General features: G+C 38.9%; 1 protein-coding gene across 2 annotated transcripts in view; it reads left to right on the plus strand.

Annotated features, from left to right (window-relative positions):
- The window catches only part of BMPR1A (bone morphogenetic protein receptor type 1A), a 140,647-nt gene that overhangs the window by 110,847 nt on the left and 10,100 nt on the right, over positions 1-19,700 (plus strand). For both annotated transcript variants that reach the window (XM_072823863.1, XM_072823865.1), the window contains 4 exons: positions 1,289-1,391; positions 5,813-5,909; positions 6,073-6,172; positions 16,901-17,045. In XM_072823863.1, coding sequence (XP_072679964.1) covers positions 1,289-1,391; positions 5,813-5,909; positions 6,073-6,172; positions 16,901-17,045 — 445 coding nt within the window. The remainder of the gene's footprint in view (positions 1-1,288; positions 1,392-5,812; positions 5,910-6,072; positions 6,173-16,900; positions 17,046-19,700) is intronic.

A 19,700-nucleotide genomic window follows, 5' to 3' on the forward strand; every position in this document is an offset into this window, starting at 1 on the left:
GAATTGGCTGAAATATTTTACAGAAAGATAGGAGTTGATATTGTGATATTTAATTAATTTTATGTTACTTTCTTACAAGTGAGTTCCCAATCCAAATCTGGCTTATATGACAATTTTAATTTTCCTACTTAATTTTATGTTAACTATTCAACACATTTATATATGATCATGTAATTCTGTTCCATATTATTTGGGGACATTGAAGAATTGGCTTCCTAGCCAAAAAAATTTCCTGAACAACTCCGTCCCATCAGTTAATTAATTCTGTCCCTGTTATGAAGTAATAGCGTCCCACTTTCTACTTTCCTAATAATTGTATGCTCTTTGAATATCAGCAGATATAAAACAAAAAAGTGTACATGTAAAATATTGAAATTATATGACAGTTGATCATGTTTTAGATTTGTTGTTTGTCCTCTGGTGGTGGTTGAATTTATTGTGAAAGCCGGGGTGATCTGTTAAAGGGGAGTGTTCCGCACCATGTCACCAAGTAATTTCTTGCCAAACTTCTTGTCTGTAGTATGAGCCTGTGATTAGTGGCTTAGTAACCCAGAATAAAACTGAATCATTAATTTTAACAAAATTTTGCCCCAGACTCAGCATTTTTTCCTTACAAAAAAATTAATAATTCTGCAAGAGTCTTTTAAGCAGAAACAATATACTTACTGATATGAATGCTAAGTAGGAGCACCAAAAAAAGTTTTTATTTTTTAAAAAGATTTTATTTATTGATTTATTTGAGAGAGAGAACATGCAAGTGGGAGGAGGGACAGAAGGGGAGGGAGAGAGAGTCTAAGTACACTCCCCACTGAACACAGAGCCCAGTGTGGGTCTTGACCCCACGACCCCGAGATCATGACCTCCCTGAGCTGCAACCAAGAGTCAGAGGCTCAACCGACTGAACCACCCAGGCGCCTGAGAGATGCAGCCATTTTTAAGCATGTTTTTAAAACATAAAATTGTTTACTCTGTAAAATTTTATGAATGAATTCTCTGTGATCACATGACTGTGATTTACAAAGAGAAGTTACTTAATTCATATTTAGAGAACCCGTTTAAATAGAAATCTTTTTCCACCTTGGACCTTTAGGTTTTAGTTGAGGCATGACCTCTTTCATTTGCCTGAGAACCCATAGAATTGTGCCAAAAAATAACATGTGAATGCAGTTGTAGTTCAAAAAACCAGATACTGAAGGTCATCAGTATCCAGGCACATTCAGACTGAGATTTCATTGGTACTTTCTGATGTGAAGTTACATGTTTTGGTTTTTTGGGTCTTTTCTTTTAGAACTAATGGGCATTGCTTTGCCATCATAGAAGAAGATGACCAGGGAGAAACCACATTAGCTTCAGGGTGTATGAAATATGAAGGATCTGATTTTCAGTGCAAGGTAAGATCTAATTTGGGGCCTGTGAAATGAAGAAAGGAGGGGGCCACGTAAAAAGTATTCATCTTCCCAGGAGCAGTGTACTTGATCTGCTCATCACTGTATGTTCTTGTAAATCAGAGGTACTGGACAAAGCTTGGCTCTTACTCCAAGGTAGTAGGATTGTGGTAATTGAGGTTCCAGATTATTTGCCCTACAAAAAAAGGTTTTGATGATCCTGTTTCTAAATTGTCATGACTGCAAAAAAAATATTGTCACAGTATCACCCGTGGCTCATAAAATTGACTGGGAAGACTTTAGGGTGATGGGCAATAACCTTTGTGTCATTGAGACAACTTAGAAATGTTAAGTCCTTGTAAGGAAATCTCAGTGGAGCTATTTTAATAGCAACAGCAAAGCATCAGAGGGCTGGTCATAAGAGTTTATGACCGATGGCTCTCGGATATAAACCTAATCCCTTCAAAATCCTGTATGGTAATTTTGCCCCAGCAATCCTTCCAATGTTTTTGAAAAACAGCTTCAGACAGAACTGTTTGTTCACAGATTTAAGGTTCAACTATTTTAGGAAGTTTATTCCCATTATTAAGAAATTCTCAGGATTGAGAGAAACTTTAAAGGTTGTATGTTCCAACCTCTGCTAAAGTTTGGGATCCACACGGCACCTCTGTACTTCCTCCCCCACATAGACACATGTTGCATCCCATCTGTTTTCTAGGTATGACGCCTCTGGTGACAGGGACTCCTCACCTCCAAAACCACCTCCACATTTCATCTTACGAACAGCCTGACCCGGTCTTTAGAAAGCTTTTCCTCCTAATGACTTACAAATCTCTTCCTGCCCCTTTGGACCACAGAGGACAAATCTAAAGCCTCTTTAATAAGACAGCCCTTTACTGTGTGATGAAAGCTTTTTAGTGTGTTTCTGTTATCCTGCATTCCTCCCCATACCCCCTAGTGTTTGCCAGGTGAAAATGCTAGTTCACCGTCACCGCAGCTGCTCCGTGTCTGATCAGCTTTAGTTACTCTGGTTTCTCAGTGTAATACACAGAATTGAGTGTATTTTGACCAGAAGGAAAAAAAAAAGCAGAGAATAAGTAGCTCCTTTCCCTTTTTCTAAGTACAGCCAAATGTCGTGTTAGATGGTGGAATGTCATAGCGCACTCTTAACCTGTCGAGCTGCCTGTCAGCTGAAATCACATCTTGCCCTCCCGCCAGCACTCAGCCATGTCTCTCCAATTCTTTATTGGTTCTTTAGGTTTCTTGATGCAAATAGGAGGATGGGAATGGAATGAGTTCTGTTAAACAGTTGTCACATACTTGCCTATGTTAGATGTTATCATGTTAGAATTAGTCCTTGCTGTAATTTGTCAGGATTGGGGGGATGGTAATTTGATTATTTCTCCCAGTTTCATGTCATTTGACGTTTATCAGCCACACATTCTGTACATTTTTTTAAACACTAAAAATATTGAAGAAAGAACTCTGGTTAGAGCACCAAGCTCGGCAGTAAAACCAGCATCCTGCAAGCCCCCTAAACTAGGTGCATTGCAAATTGAATTCACTAATATAAGTTAGTTGTTAAACTTCACAGGCTGTATTCAAATCCAATTACTGCTGCTTACTAGCTGCAGAACTCTGGGGCAAGGAAATTTTCTTTTTTATTTTATTTTATTTTATTCTATTCTATTCTATTCTATTCTATTCTATTCTATTTTTATTTTATTAAGATTTTATTTATTTATTCATGAGAGATACAGAGAGAAAGGCAGAGACACAGGCAGAGGGAGAAGCAGGCTCCATGCAGGGAGCCCGATGTGGGACTCGATCCTGGGTCTCCAGGATCATGCCCTGGGCCGAAGGCAGGCGCTAAACTGCTGCGCCACCCAGAGATCCCCGAAATTTTTTTAGAGTTCTCTTTTATAAAGTTCTCTTTTATAAAGAGGTTGCAAGAATCAAACGATGTAACAAATATGTGAAGAGTTTAGCACACAGGGCTTAGTAAACATTAGCTTTTACCGTGTTGGTGATAAAACTGGTCTGTCCTTAGGAGGTGATTATGTGCATCCCTAGGTTCACACAGACTGTTACACAAGAGTCATATAGGCACGTGAATAGTTTAGGGGAATTGCTTTTCAGAGCCTGAGTCCTGTCGCTTACTCTTGGGCCGCCTGAGAACAGGGCTCCCCAGGCAGCTTCTGTTCCCTTCTCCCTTAGCACAGTCGCCCTTCTCCTGGTTTACAGATCAAAGGCCTGGGACCGAAAACCTCATTTCCAAACAGTGTTGTAATTCAAATCTAAGTCCCTAAGCTCACATCACTTGGACAAGTCATACAAGTGGACATGAGTGGAGGATGGACGTGGGGGGTGCAGGGACAGGAAGGATCCTTCCCTCAGCTTGGTCATCTGCTCTTTGCCTACCCAGGCCTGTAGTTAACCCATCTTAGGAAAGGTGAGAGCTGAGGCTCATGTTGCTGTTCTTGGTGAAGCCACATGGACTCTTCCAGGAGTTCATAAGCATTTGGGGCTTATTCTAGAATCCCACTAGGATCATGTCACATTCACTAGAGGAGGAATAATTAATTATTGAATATTTACTGTTTGAATGTAATAAGCTAGATACTTGGGACATGCTACCTCATTTTCTCCCAGTTACTCTGTAAGGCAGGGATTTTTGTCCTTCATTTTGCAGCACATGAAAGGAAAGCCCAGAGAGAAGTTCATTGTTCACAAAATTAGTGGCGAAGCTAGGATTTAATAGGCTTTTTGATTCCAGAGCCCTTGCTTTTTCCATAAAACCACGCTGCCTCCAAACTATAGTTGGGAAAGTGCTTTATCTTTTAAAAAAAGGAATAGTGTCCCATTTAGCTCTTCAGTGTCCAACACTGGCCTTTCCTGAACTCTTCCCATCGCACCTGCCTTCCAGCCCTCTCCCAGGTGCTCTTCTCTTGCTGGGGTCTGATCACCCGGCCTCGGCTTCAAGGGCAGGCACTCGTGCAGAATACCGAAGCCCTGGAGGATCTCTTCCTGCATCTGCGAGAGCGGCTCCCACCACATGGTGCTGATCTTTGTCCTCTGTCACCTGCTGTTTTGTCAGTAACACGTCCATTGCTTGGTGGCCTTTCTTCTAGCACTGCCAGAGAAACTCTTTCTTGGTTTTTCTTTACATTTTCTCTTCTGCAGGACTAAGCTCATTTGGATCGCTAGCCCTCCTGCAACTGTTCTTGGATGCTTCATAGTCCCTGTATTCATCTTCGGTTATAGACTTCATTCTATCCTTCTTCCTGTAAATGTTCTCTATCTGGGATTATTTGAGAGTCATCTATATAACTCCTAACAGATCTTTGCTTTCTTTCTTTTTTTTATGATCAATTAAAAGTAAAAATTGTTTTAATGTTAAAAATTCCATTAAAGTGTAAACTTGGTGCTTTTAGAAGTTTCCAAATATTCTTAACCCATCTTCCCTATTGGAATCTCAAGTCATGGACTCCTATTTACCTTTTTAAAGTTACGCTTCATCATACTGAAATTTTTCCTTTCTGGCCATCTGATATTTAAGAATAACATGGCCAATTTCTGCTTATATTGTTGCTACTTTTATAATGACAAGCAGTTCCTTTCTGTTACTATTTTGGTCCAGAATGGCAGTTTTCCCAGGCAGTGCTTAAATGTCAGCATTCAAGTTAATAACTTGTCCAGTACTGTACCAATCAAGTAAAACTTCACACATAATTGTTGATGTCTGTTCTCATGACTACAGTCTTTTCCTGTGCTCATTTTCTGACCTATTGGGGATGCATCTCATATCTGGTGGGTGGACTCTATGAAACTCAGGAATATGGCTTCTATATTTTGTCTTTGTTCTCTCCACATCTGCTTTAACTGGCTTCTACATGAGGCTCATTAGTTTCAGCGTAGTTGTTTTAAGAAGACTGCAATATCTTCTCTCCCTACTTGACTGCCTTTCCTGGCATCTCCTTTCTTTAAACTGGGGCACCCTCCACTTAAGTAGTCTCAGGTCTGCCGTGAGATCCTGTGTGCTCTCCTTGTTTGTCATTGTGATTAAACGTCTTACCCGTGTTTTTAAGGAAAAGACCCCATGATTTACATTTTTACTAAAAACAAATGAATAGTAATATATTAAGATATGCCAAAGTTCTGGTAAAAAATACTTTTGAACTTTTGTTTGTAATTTAGTTATAGTCCAGTGTTCCAACACACCATCCACATACATGTTTTCCTTAAGAAAAATCATTTCACAGTCTTCACTGAGCACAAATTCTAATTTTTCAATTTTTTTTATACATAAAATTTGGAGGTCCTATTCTCTCAACTGAATTAAAATTGAATTTGTGAATATTTTTAAAAACTCATTATCAACTTAAAATATCAAGCCATTTTTAATTTTATCAATACTTTTCCTCTAGGATTCACCAAAAGCCCAGCTACGCCGGACGATAGAATGTTGTCGGACCAATTTATGTAACCAGTATTTACAACCTACACTGCCCCCTGTTGTTATAGGTAGGTTAGCCGAGAAGAATGTGATCGTGATTTTCAGTGAAATATTTTCTCTGGTTTTAATAACAAGCAGGGTTTTTAGAATTTAATACTAAAAATTCTTTTTCCCTTTTAATATGTAAAAGAAAGATAATATGTATACTTCATTGTTTACTTCCCTTGTCAGGTCCATTTTTTGATGGCAGCATTCGATGGCTGGTCGTGCTCATTTCTATGGCTGTCTGCATAATTGCTATGATCATCTTCTCCAGCTGCTTTTGTTACAAGTAAGATAATTATTTTGATAAAAAAAGATAATTATTTTGATACGAAATATTTTGTTGAATATTAGATATGAGCAGTTGTTCTTTAAAAGCCAGTATGCAGCAATTACTGACCGCTGAATGCAATTCAGACACCATTAACTTGTATTCTCTTGTTCTGTCTCCTTTAACTAACTAGATTATAATCTTCTTTTTTTTTAAGATTGTATTTATTTAAGAGAGAGAGAGCACAAGTGGAGGGGAGGGGCAGAGGAAGAAGGGGAAGTAGACTCCCCACTGAGCAGGGAGCCTGACATAAAGCTCTATCCTAGGACCAGGGATCATGACCTGAGCAAGAGGCAGACACTTAACCGCTGAGCCACCCAGGTGCCCCTAGATTATATTTTTCTTAATGGAAAAGAGGACCTTCCTACTAATCGGTTAATTGAACCCAACTCTATACTTCTTGTTCATGAGTATTTCTGATTTTTCTTATTTATAGCATATTGAACTTCTTATATCTGAATATTGAACATCTGTCCCAAGAAGCCAACTACATTATCATTCTTTAGTTATTTGGGGCTTAGAACTGTTTGTGTTTAATCATGATTTCAGAAGACATTTGCCAAAAGAAAACAATAATTAGAGAAGGGGATAACTTCAGTAATAAAGCATTGTCTTAATGGCATACGAATAGACTGAGAGATCAGTAAAACAGGTTACTAGACCCATAAATAGATCCAAGTATATAAAGAAATTTAGGGGACGCCTGAGTGGCTCAGCAGTTGAATGTCTGCCTTTGGCTTGGGGCGTGAGCCTGGAGTCCTGGGATCCAGTCCTGCATCAGGCTCCCTGCAGGGATCCTGGTTCTCCCTCTGCCTGTGTCTCTGCCTCTCTCTCTCTGTGTCTCTCATGAGTAAATTAAAAAAAAAAAATCTTAAAAAAAAAAGAAATTTAGTATATGGAAAGGTAACATTTCAGATCACTGGGGAAAAAGATGGATGATTCGATAAATGGATTTGGTAGTAGATAACTATATAGAAAAAGTAAAGTTTTTTTAAAAAAAAAAAAGATGAAGTTTCATCAGTTACCTACGTTGTAATACATTTTACCTATATTGGAGCTTGACATGTAAAATGAAGTGATTAAAGCACTGGAACAAACCATGGAAGATTTTTTTTTAAAAAAATCCCTCTGTGTGGAAGCCCTTTCTGAGTCTGACACAAAACTGGGAAGCAAAAAAAAAAAAAAAAAGGCACACCCAAGAAAACAAAACAATAAAATAAAATAAAATAATTGTGTCAGCTACATAGAAATAAAACTTTACCATGTAGCAGAAACCACCATAACAGAATACAAACAGTGAAAAATATCAGCATCTTGTATTAGAGAAAGCTGATTTCTCAAATATGGAGAACTTTTTTAAATCAAGAAGAAAAAGACCTAGCAGTTTAGTGGGAAAATAGTCCTGCTCCCCCCAAAAATGAACACGTACTTACCTAAAAGGAAATACAACCCTTGAAAGAAAATTTATAAGATGACTCAAGCATACTCACAATATGGAAAATATAAATTAAAACATATTGAAATGTTTTTCACTTGTTAAACTGGCAAAGGTTCTTAGATAAAGAGGCAGGTATACTTACTTTTGCTGCCTCCAGTAAAAACGCAATAAGGAGTTTTTAACTTTTTTGTCCAACTAGGACAAGGACAACAGGAGATAACAGCAAAAAACTTTGGAACTTGTGAAGCTTTTGGATGAGTAGCAAGTGACTTTGCAGACCTAGAAATTCAGACTCCTAGGCTGAATTTTGAGAAAGTAAAAAAGCAACCACTTATATCATAGAATTCTCCAAGAAGCTCAAGAATTGGCGGTACCAGTTATCTCTGGAAGTAGAGTTGAGAGTGGCAGTAAAACCAAGAGGTTGCTTGAAAGTCTGCAGTTAGAAAGTCGGATGCTGTGTTAGTTATGCAATGCTGCATTAAGAAATCATTCCCAAACATAGTGGCTGAAAACAGCAATTATCATCTCTCACTGTGGGTCAGAAATTCAGGAGTGACTGATGGGGTGTCAGAACCTTTCCTAACATCCAGCCAGACGTAGCAGAGGCTGTGCTCACCTGCAGGCTTGGCTGGAGCTCGTAGCTCACCTTCCCAGATAAAGGTCGCTCACTTCTGAGGCTCACAAGTTGGTGGGAAACTGTAGTTCTGTGATGTGAGCCTCTGCAGAGCTGCCTGAGTGACAGTCCTTGCAGCATGAAGCCTGGCTTTTTCCTCCTAGATTGAGTGATCCAAGAGATCAAGGTGGAGACTGCAAAGCCATTTACGATCTAGACTCAAAGGTCCCCATTGCTCCTGCCTCATTCTCCTGGTCACGCAGGTCAGCCCTACCATATGATGGAAGGGAACCAAATAAAGACGTGCATAACAGGAGGCGAGGTTCATTATAAGGCCAGTACCACAGAGGCTGAGATTCCTTACTCCTTTTCTTCTGTACCATCTCTCTGACAGAAGGCTGGAAGTGTATCTTCTGGAAAGAACAAAGATTCTTAGGGTGTGGTATTACAGTGAAAACATGGAGGTCAAGCGACCATCTGCATACCGATCGGTGGGCCCCTCAACTATCCTAGAACCCCGTCAGCTGGGCTTGTTCAAAATACAGATAGGAAGAATCTTCCAGGGGAAATCCATCTAGCCCAAGAGAAAAGACCTAGACATACTGGCCCCAGTGTGCGCAGTAGGATGGCCCAGGCAGTTATCTTACAGTGAAGCCTACAATCAGTAAACCCTACTCACATACTAATAGTGCCGGTCAGGCAGTGAAGGATACTAATCCCTGAAAATTAGGAGACAAATGAAGTGAGCTTTATGATGGCCCACCTTATGCCTGGAGAGAGTTTCTAGCTGTAGGACACAGGAGGAACTCAGGTGTAGCCCACAGGACTCTGACTCCAAGAGATGTGGTTGAGTCTGGGCGGGAATAGCAGCCATAGTTCACAGGACAGGGTACTGGAAAGGAAAGTGCTTCACAGGAAGGAGGGCTGGGTACCTGCAGAAGGTTCCTATCAATCAAGCTGAATCTTAATCAGCACATACAAGTGAGGAAGCTACCCAAGGCTGGGAAAGGGTGCCTGAAGAGATTGGAGAAAACAGTGTTTGATGCTCACGCAAGCCTGGGAATAGTGTCTGTTCCCACCAGCTGTGGGACTTGAAAACCTCGTAATTCACAGGGCTTTGGTGAGAGTACTCAGAAAGGTCTTGCTTCAGTCTGGGGAATAATTAGCCCTAGGCTAAACAGGACACTGGTCCCACCTTAGAAGGACTGTCCTGTTTCCAGATAGCTGCGTCCTACAACAAAATTCAAGAATATTTAGAGAAATACAAAAATACTCAGCACCCAACAAGGTAAAATTCACAATGTCTGCCATCCAATCAATAACCACCAGGCAGGCATGCAAAAATACAGCCAAAAGAATCAATAATGAGGAATCAAAAACACCAACCCAGAATTGATCTAGAATTTAGAATTAGCTGACAGGGCATTAAAATAATTCTTTAACTGTATTTTATATGTTCAAAAAAGTGAAACAGAAAAAAAAAGTGAAATAGAGACATGGAAGATACAAAAAAAGACCCAAATCAAACTCCAGGCAATGAAATCTGTATTATCTGAGATGAAATGTAAACTGGATGAGATTAATGGCAGTTCGATACTGTAGAGGAGAATAGGAGGAGTAGTGAAGACATTGCAATAGACACTAAATAAACTAAGCCATTGAAAATAAATGAGTTGAGTACCAGTGAGCTGTGGGACTTCAAGCCTGGGATATGTGTGTGTGTGTGTGTGTGTGTGTGTGTGTGTGTGTGTGTTGAATAGTATAGGGTTTGGGGACCCCAACGCCTGTGCAGTCAAAAATCTGTGTAGAACTGACTTCCTAAAAACTTATCTATGAATAGCCTACCATTGATTGGAAGCCTTGTCAATAATATAAACACTTGATTAATACATATTTTTTATGTGGTGTGTACTGTACGCTGTATTCTTACAATAGACTAAGCTCTTAGAGAAAAGAAAATATATTAAGAAAATCATGAGGAAAAGAAAATACATTTATGGTATTATGCTGTATTAAAAAAATCTGCATATAAATAGACCTGTGCGGTTCAAACCCATGTTGTTTAAGGGTCAGCCCTTATATATAATTGGAGTTCCCAAAGGAAAGGAGAGAAAGCAAAATATTTTTTTAAATAATGACCAAATTTTTTTCCTGATTTAATTGAACTGTAAACCCATAGAACCAAAGTACAAGAAACACAAACAAAATGACACCAAGGTCCATCATTATCAGATTGCTCAAAACCAGTGATAAAAATATCTTAAATGTGGCCAAGAGAAGAAAGGCAGATTAAGTATAGAAGAAGAGAGGTAAAGATGATAGCCGACTTTTCAGGAAAAACCATGCTTAGAGCAGAGCAGCATGTTAAAGTATTCAAGGAAGGGAGCTTCTGGGGGGCTCAGTTGGCTAAGGGACTGACTCTTGATTTGGCTCAGGTCATGATCTCGGGGTCCTGGGATCGAGCTTCCCGGCAGGCTCCATGCTGCGGGCGGGGAGGGGGTAGGGTGGAGGGTGGTCATGATTCTCTCACCCTCTGCCCCTCCCCCCAACTCGCTCTCTCAGATAAATAATTTTTTTAAATTATTTAAATAAAATACTCCGGGTGGGGGGGGTGGTCCTTGGGTGGCTCAGCAGTTTAGCGTCTGCCTTCAGCCCAGGGTGTGATCCTGGAGTCCTGGAATAGAGTCCTACATCGGGCTTCCTGCATGGAGCCTGCTTCTCCCACTGCCTCTCTCTCTCTCTCTCTCTGTGTCTCTATGAATAAATAAATAAAATATTTTTAAAAATTAAAAATAAAAAAAATAAATTACTCCAGGAAAGAAAGTCATGAACCTAGAATTCTCTATGCAGAGCAAATAATTTACAAAAATGAAGAACTAAAGACTTTCACACATACAGAAGCTTGAAAGACCTCATCGGCAGCAGATCTGCACCACAAAGTATGTTTAAGGACACTCTTCAGGTAGAGAGAAAATTATGCCAGGTGGAAGCACGAAGTCACACAAAAGTGTGAAGAGCACTGGCAGCGGAGGTCAAGGTATTAACCCTGACACAAGCTAACAGTGAGGAAGGATTAACAAAAAGGACCGGGGTGGGCAGCCCGGGTGGCTCAGCGGTTTGATGCCTGCCTTCGGCCCTTGGCATGATCCTGGAGACCCGGGATTGAGTCCCACATCGGGCTCCCTGCATGGAGCCTGCTTCTCCCTCTGCCTGTGTCTCTGCCTCTCTCTCTCTCTCTCTCTCTATGTGTCTCTCATGAATAAATAAACACAATCTGTTTAAAAAAAAAACACACACAGATACTGCCAACTGTTCATTTCATTTTAAACTAAAATTACAGAGAACCACATGACTGCCAATTTATTTAGCTTTTGAATTTTATGTACTAGTTTTATTGACTTAAAGACTCAGTTGATCAGCTTTACAAAATTAGCAATTTGGGCTATTTTAGAACTTGACTTTAAAGTTCTACAGCAGCTACTATCCACAGCAACCCTAAAAGGGTAAGATGAATGTTAAAGAGGGATATATCTTTCAACTTGGTAGGGTTAGTCTCTTTTATGTATCTCATTAATATTTTGTTTTACTTTTATTCTGTTGACTGTTTTCTTCTAGTCTGGATAAATTTGCAAATTTATTCTTTTTGAATCTGATTTATATTCATGATAACATGGCCCTCAACATCAGTACCTTCTCCAAAACCTCTCTGTCCTCCCTTCACTCTAGATTAGTGTTCAGTTCTGTACCTTTTTCCCGGTTCCCGGTACTTTCCTCTGACATGGAATTTCTAAACTCTTTTGTAAGTGATTTCTTTGGCATTTAAAAAAATCGTTAGATCGCATGATCTACGCACCCCCCCTCCCAAGCATTTACCACTTTTATCTTAGTTAATTTACATTTGTAGTCATTTGTTGACTTACTTATAATCATTTGCCTAAAAGTCTGTCTCTCCCATTGAACAGGAATCTCAATGGTAGCAGAGATTACTTGTCCATTAATATTGATGATGGCCAGCTGATAAATTACCACTGTTCTCTTGAATTAATTAGGATAAACATTGTGAATTGGTGCGTCCCTCAGGCTTGGCGTACAGATACTCATTAAATTTTGTTGTTGTTTACCAACCTCCCCTTGGCCCAGAATATCTGCTTGCGAAACAGAATCACAGATTGATTTACCAGACATAAACCTTACTTCTGGATTTTTTTAATTGGTCCATCATCCCACTGTTAGGGGACTCCCAGTCCCACAGTAGTTAAATATAAGAAATAGATGATTTTAAAATTAAAGCAATAGTAGCAAAAACTGTTGCCAAATAATGATTCATTTGATAACAAAGATAAACTTTTATTGTACATCTTTTAAAAAGATCTGCCAGTTAGCTTTAAAGAGATTGAAAACAGGGACTCCCGGTGGCTCAGTGGTTGAGCGCCTGCAGCCCGGGTGGCTCAGCGGTTTGATGCCTGCCTTCGGCCCTTGGCATGATCCCGGAGACCCGGGATTGAGTCCCATGTCGGGCTCCCTGCATGGAGCCTGCTTCTCCCTCTGCCTGTGTCTCTGCCTCTCTCTCTGTGTGTCTCATGAATAAATAAATAAAATCTTTTAAAAAAGAGATTGAAAATTAAAAAAATGTATTTTATATTCATATTTGTTTTTGCCATTTTCATCACTATCCATTTTTCCCAAGTTTTCATTCTTTATATTCCTTCTGCCTGAGAACTTCCTTTAACTCAATTTCTCGGAGTACAGGCTTACCGGCTATAAGTTTTCTCAGCTTTAGTTTGTTTGAAAACCTTTGCCTTCATTTTCCAAAGGTATTTTCACTAGATATGGAATTCTGGGTTGACTTTTTTTCTTTAGAAATGTCACTTCAGGGATCCCTGGGTGGCGCAGCGGTTTAGCACCTGCCTTTGGCCCAGGGCGCGATCCTGGAGACCCGGGATCGAATCCCACGTCAGGCTCCCGGTGCATGGAGCCTGCTTCTCTCTCTGCCTATGTCTCTGCCTCTCTCTCATTCTGTGTGTGACTATCATAAATAAATAAAAATTAAAAAAAAAAAAGAAATGTCACTTCATTGTCTTTTGATTTGCACAACTTCTTTCATCGGTGAATTTTTCCCTAGTAGGGGCAAGGGAAGTGTTTCCTACACATGACCCAGAGGCACAGAGATCTGCTTCTGCTTTTTAACTCAGAAGTAATGGATCTTTGCCCATGGCCTGGAGGGTGAGAGGGTTTGTAGGAAAGAAAAAGATCATGACATACAGTGAGATCCACGTGTGGATAAAGTTTGCATAGTCAGAATAATGCAGACTCTAAATATTGATCTAAACAAATACCTTGTTAAGAGGATGTGAAGACAGAGTATTTCTGTTTGGGGAAGGGGCAGGGATATTAAATGATGAGTTAAAATTGCTATCTTCCATGATGTGAAGGCAATAGTTAAAGCTTAAGATTGAAAACCTGAAAATGTCAACCTAAGCACGTTATTTAGAAATAATGAGGTTATCAGCTAGGGCGCCTTGCTGGCTCAGTGAGAAGAACACACGACTCTTGATCTCTGGGTTGTGAGTTCAAGCCCCACTTTGGGCATAGAGATTACTTAAAAAATAAAATCTTCAAAGGAACAAGGAAACTTGTTTAACAGTGTTAAATCAGATTACAGGGGTTGAAAGTGTTCAGTTCTAAGAAATGCAAAATAGATCAGGAGGAGAGGTGGGACCTGCTGTTTTGTTACTAAGCCACGAGGAACATTATACTTTTTGAAAAAAGAATATAGAGCTTGGATAAAATTAAAAACAAAGTTCTAAAAGTGTTATAACACAAGAGTGTGGGTGAGAGTATGGGGAAGATGGGCTGTCCTACAATGGTGGAGGGTTTGTGAGTGGTATAACCTTTAAGGAGATCAGTAGAGCATTACATCAAAATTCCAAATTCAATTCTAACTTCTAGCAATTTGTATACAGATATTCCAGAAACTGTTTTCATTTCAGCCTTGTATGAAATAAGACTAGAAACAATGTAAACGTTACTGGTGAAGGAATAGTTAACGGCCATACAATGGAATACTGTTCAGCCATGAAAGGAAAAAGGAGGCTTTTTATGGACTATTGTGGAATAACCACCCAGATATATTGCTAAGTGAAAAAGCAAGATGCAGGACAGTGTGTATGGTTTACTACTATTTCTGGAAGGGGGGAAAGAAAAAAGCAGAGGAGGTGAACAACAATGTATATATTTTAATCTAAATAGACATAAATGCTTTCCTGAAGGTTACTAGAGAGAGTTCCAGTTCTCCTTGTTGGTGTAGGGATGGGGCAGGAGGAAATGTTTCACTGCACATCCTTTTGTGCCTTTTGAATTTTAAACCATTTGAGTCAATTACCCATATAAAGTTTTAAAAGTAAAATTCAAAAATAGATAAATATATTGGGCTGTCCACAGAGAAAACAAATCTGACTTGATGTTTTCTATAATTTCCATCCTTTACTCTAAATGCTAAATGGATTAAAGGACTAAACAAGAGAATCAAAATTTTAACACCTTTAAAATGTGCTAATGACATTAGGGTTGAGAGGACAGTCTTGAAGCACAAAAGTGTATGTCAAAAAGGGAGGACATTGATGTTTAATTTGACAACATTAAAATTAAAAACTGATGTAAAACACTATAAGTGGAACAACAGGATACTGACAGATGGAGGGAAAACTCTTAACAGCATAATTATCAAAGGTTTAGCATCCAGATTATATAAGGAAATCCTAATGAATCAATGAGGAAAAAAGATAAAACATCCTTGTTGAATAGCATGAACAGGCACGTCACAGAATAGGCAAAAAATACAAGGGGCAGTTTATGGAAAAAAAATGAACTATAGGAAAAAATATGAACTTCCTCAGAAGTCAGGGGAAAATGAGTCTATTTCATGTCCATCGGGTTGATAACAGCCTAAAAATGTGCCAGTTCCAAGTTTGCACTAGAATACGGAGAAAGGCACATTGTAATATTATTATAATATTTTATGATGTATTACAAAGTATAATAATATATAAATGTTTTATAGTGTAATATTATTACTACTATTATTATTATACTTTATAAATTTACTCCACTTTGGAGAGAAATTTAGTGATATCACTAAAATTGAAAGTGTTTGTACCTTCAGGAAATTCTTACACTTCTGCACAAGAGGCTGGCACACAAATATTTTTTGCATTACTATTTGTACTAACAGACTTTTGGAATTATCAAATAGCTCATTTGGTAAATTCCTAACAAGAACCCTAGGTATCATTTAAATCATTTCCTTGACAGAAAGTAGTGACTGAGACCGTGGCTCCCAGACCCAGGCCTTTGGGTTTGGAGCCCAGCGTCACTACTTGGTGGTGTCTAACTTGGGACAAATGATGGACCTCTGGGCATGGTTTCCTCATCTGTAGAATAGGAGCAATAGTATTCACCTCTTAGGAGTTGTATAAAGATGCGGTGAGTCATAGAACAATGTCTGACCCACTCTGCATCCATAAATATGAACTATTGTTTGTAAACATGTATGGGCCTAGGTAAATACATAAAGCATACGGAAGTTTTTTTCAAGCAAGATGTCAAGTAATAACACAACTTACGTTATTTGTGTCCACTTGTATCCAGAGAAACAGTGTTGTTTATGAACGGTAGAAGGATGAACAAATAGGAAGGATATAACCACCTTTCAGGATAGTGTTTGTTTCTGAGGAGTAAAGGAAGGAAATGGAATTATCAGGGAAATGACAGGAGCTTCAGATATTTCTAACGTTTATTTATTTAAACATGTCTTTAAGTTTAAGTGGCCTACATGTGGGTGGCAGTTAAATATCTACCTTGTATGTTTGAAATATTTCATAATTTAAAATTATAAAAACTTCAAAACTGTCAGAGTGAGTTCAGAGAACTTGTTTGATTTCTTTTGCATGAAATTCTTTTCCCTTTTTAAAAAGGGAACTATATTCATTGTTAATTTTGATACAACAATTCAAAATGCAAATTCCAATGGAAATGAGTACTCCAACATCTCTGGAAATAGCTGTTATTTATAACTTGTTATATATCTCCTCTGATTTTTTTTTAAGATTTTATTTATTTATTCATGAGAGACCCACAGAGAGAGAGAGAAAGAGAGAGAGAGGCAGAGACACAGGCAGAGGGAGAAGCAGGCTCCATGCAGGGAGCCTGACATGGGACTCGATCCTGCGTCTCCAGGATCACACCCTGGGCCGAAGGTAGCTCTAAACCACTGAGCCACCCAGGGATCCCCTCCTCTGATCTTTTTAGGCGTATGTAGATATATATATATATAATTTCTTTTAATTTATTAGAATCACACTCTACATGCTGTTTTTTAATCTGGTTTTTTTTTTTTTTTCACTCACCAATGCACCGTGGACATCTCTCCATTTTAACATGTACATAGAACTCTACCTCATAAACTCTATTTTTGGACATTATTTTAACAGAGGAGCTATTATCCTATAAGACTAATTTGGATGTGATCCTGTCTGAAGGAAAGATGATAGTATCAACAACCTCAAGATTTTCCTTATCCTAGAATTTTATAGTTTTTGGAATGTTAATGTAGGCTATTTTCTTCTTTTTTTAAAAGACATTATTGTAAGAGCATCTCAAGCAGACGTCGTTACAATCGTGATTTGGAACAAGATGAAGCATTTATTCCAGTTGGAGAATCATTAAAAGACCTCATTGACCAGTCACAGAGCTCTGGTAGTGGATCCGGACTACCTTTATTGGTAAGATAAAATGCCATACAAACATGAATGGTTTATTGGTGCAGAATGTGTCCTTAGATGATGGTAGATAGCGTAACCGTTACAGATTAGGGAACATTACTAGATACATTTTTTTCCTTCTTATTTAGAAAGATGGCTGCAGTCATGAAAGGAGAAATCAGTTAAAAATAAGAAATATGAAACAAAAGAAATAGAATAGGCAGTAGGAAGAAGAGCCACAGGCAAAGTTAGGAAAGAAAATGTGATCATGAAGTGCTGTGTCAGTGCTAGAGTTAGCTCCCAAGTTTTGCTTTTAACAGCCAACCTGAAGAGGAATCTGGTATAACTTCCTTGCAGCTAAGGTTACACTCATTGGTTGGGAGAAGTAATGACTATTTCAACTTAATATATACTAGATATCCAGACATATTTTTAGTTGTTTGGTTGCACTGATTTAAAGTAAATCCATTGGGATCCCTGGGTGGCTCAGGGGTTAAGCGGCTGCCTTTGGCCCAGGGCGTGATCCTGAGGTCCCGGGATCAAGTCCCGAATCAGGCTCCCTGCATGGAGCCTGCTTCTCCCTCTGCCTGTGTCTCTGCCTCTATCTCTCTCTCTGTGTCTCTCATGAATAAATAAATAAAACCTTAAAAAAAAAGTAAATCCATTGATCTCTAATTTTTAAACTTCTTGAATTAAATAATTTTGTAATTGGAAAGGTAAAACCGTCTTCATGTGCAGACAACATGATTACACGGAAAAATTTCAAGGGTGATACCATAAAGCTACAACAACCAATAAGTGAGTTTGTAAGGGTTGCAGAATATAAGGTCACTGCACAGAAATCATTGAATTTAGGTACACTGGCAATGAGCAGTTAGGAATTAGAAAAGCAGTATCATTAAAATAGCTTCAGAAAAACATTAAATATTTAAGAATAAGCTTAACAAAAAAATTTTTTTAAGATTTTATTTATTCCTAAGTTGATACCTAGTTTCTTATATTTCCATTCAATCCAAAATCAGAGCAAACTTTTGTAGAAATTGATAAACGGATATGACATTTATATGGAGATTCAAAGGACCTAGAAGAGCCAAGCAATTTTGAGAAAGAACAAAGAGGGTTCACTTCCTGATTTCTGGACCTAGTATAAGGCTACAATAATCAACGTAGTGTGGTCTTTCTTTTTTTTTTTAAGATTTCATTATTTATTCTGGAGAGACACAGAGAGAGGCAGAAACACAGGCAGAGGGAGAAGCAGGCTCCATGCGGGGAGACCGAGGAGGGACTCGATCCCAGGACCCCAGGATGATGCCCTGAGCTGAAGGCAGACGCTCAACCACTGAGCCGAGCCCCCCAGGTGCCCATATATAATGTGATCTTTAAGGTTAAGGATAGATATGTGTATCAGTGGAAGAGAATAAAGAGTATAGAAATGGACACAAATATCACTTGATTTGGGTGCCCGAGTAATTCAGTGGGGAGAAGACAGTCTGTTCCACAAATGGTGCAAGGAAGATTGAGCATCCATTTCCCAAAACGTGTATCTTGACCCTTATCTCCAAATAAGAAATTACCTTGAAATGATCGATAGACCTGAATGTAAAACTTAAAGTCTAAAAATCTTTATAAGAAAATGTTTTAGATAATCATTGTCACCTTGGTTAAGCAAAAGTTTCTTAGGACACAAAACACAGAAATCATTTTTTAAAATGATAAATTAGACTTTCTCAAAATTTAAAGCTTTTCTTATTCAGAAGACACTTAAGCAAGGGAAAAAATAAGTCAGCCTGGCAACACAGATCTGAAAGAGTGAGTTGGACAATATATAAAGAACATTTACAATTCAGTAATAAGACACCCAATTTTTAAAAAAAGACGAAAGATTCGAACAGGTACTTCCCAAAAGAAGAGAAAGGAATGGCAAATAAGCACGTGAAAAGGCAGGGTTGTGCAAATTAAGCATGAAAGCAAGATACTACACATCCGCTAAGACCGAGAATATTAAGTGCTGGGAAGAATCTGGATGAACTAGAAATCTCATACATACGTAGCTGATTGAAGCGAAAACGTTTCAGGCACTTTGGGAAGCAGGGTGACAGTTGACAGAAAAGTGAAACCTGTGCTTTCCTACCATGAAGCAGTTGTTCCACGACGTATTTACCACAGAAGGGTGTGCAGACGTGCCCACGTAGAGGCTCAAATGGGAGCATGCACAGCAGCTCTACTCATAAGACGTAAATCGTCGTCAACCCAAAAGGCCACCCATGGGTAGATGGGAAACAGACCATGGTTGGGTCATACGGTGGAACGTGAGTGCTCGGTAAACAGATGCTGATCCAGGCAGCAGCCATACAGGTGGCTTTCAGAGTGTGTCCTGCTGAGTGGAAGATGCTGGACACAAGACTGCATACTGCACATTTTCATTTATGTGATATTCTAGAAAAGAGAAAACTGGGGGAAGAAAACAGATCAGTGATGCCAGGGCCTGGGGGCAGGCAGGGAGGGGAACTGACTTTAAGGAGGCAAGAGGGAACACAGTTCTCCAAGAGTGGATTTTATTGCGTGTGGCTCGTACCTCAATAATCCTGACTTTCTTTAAAAATTACAAAAGGATTCTGAAACAAATGATACATAAAGCCAGTCAGTTTGGGTATGCACAAAATCTAGTCCACTTTA

This window comes from Canis lupus, chromosome 4 (genome assembly GCF_048164855.1).
Source record: "Canis lupus baileyi chromosome 4, mCanLup2.hap1, whole genome shotgun sequence".
NCBI lineage: Eukaryota > Metazoa > Chordata > Mammalia > Carnivora > Canidae > Canis > Canis lupus.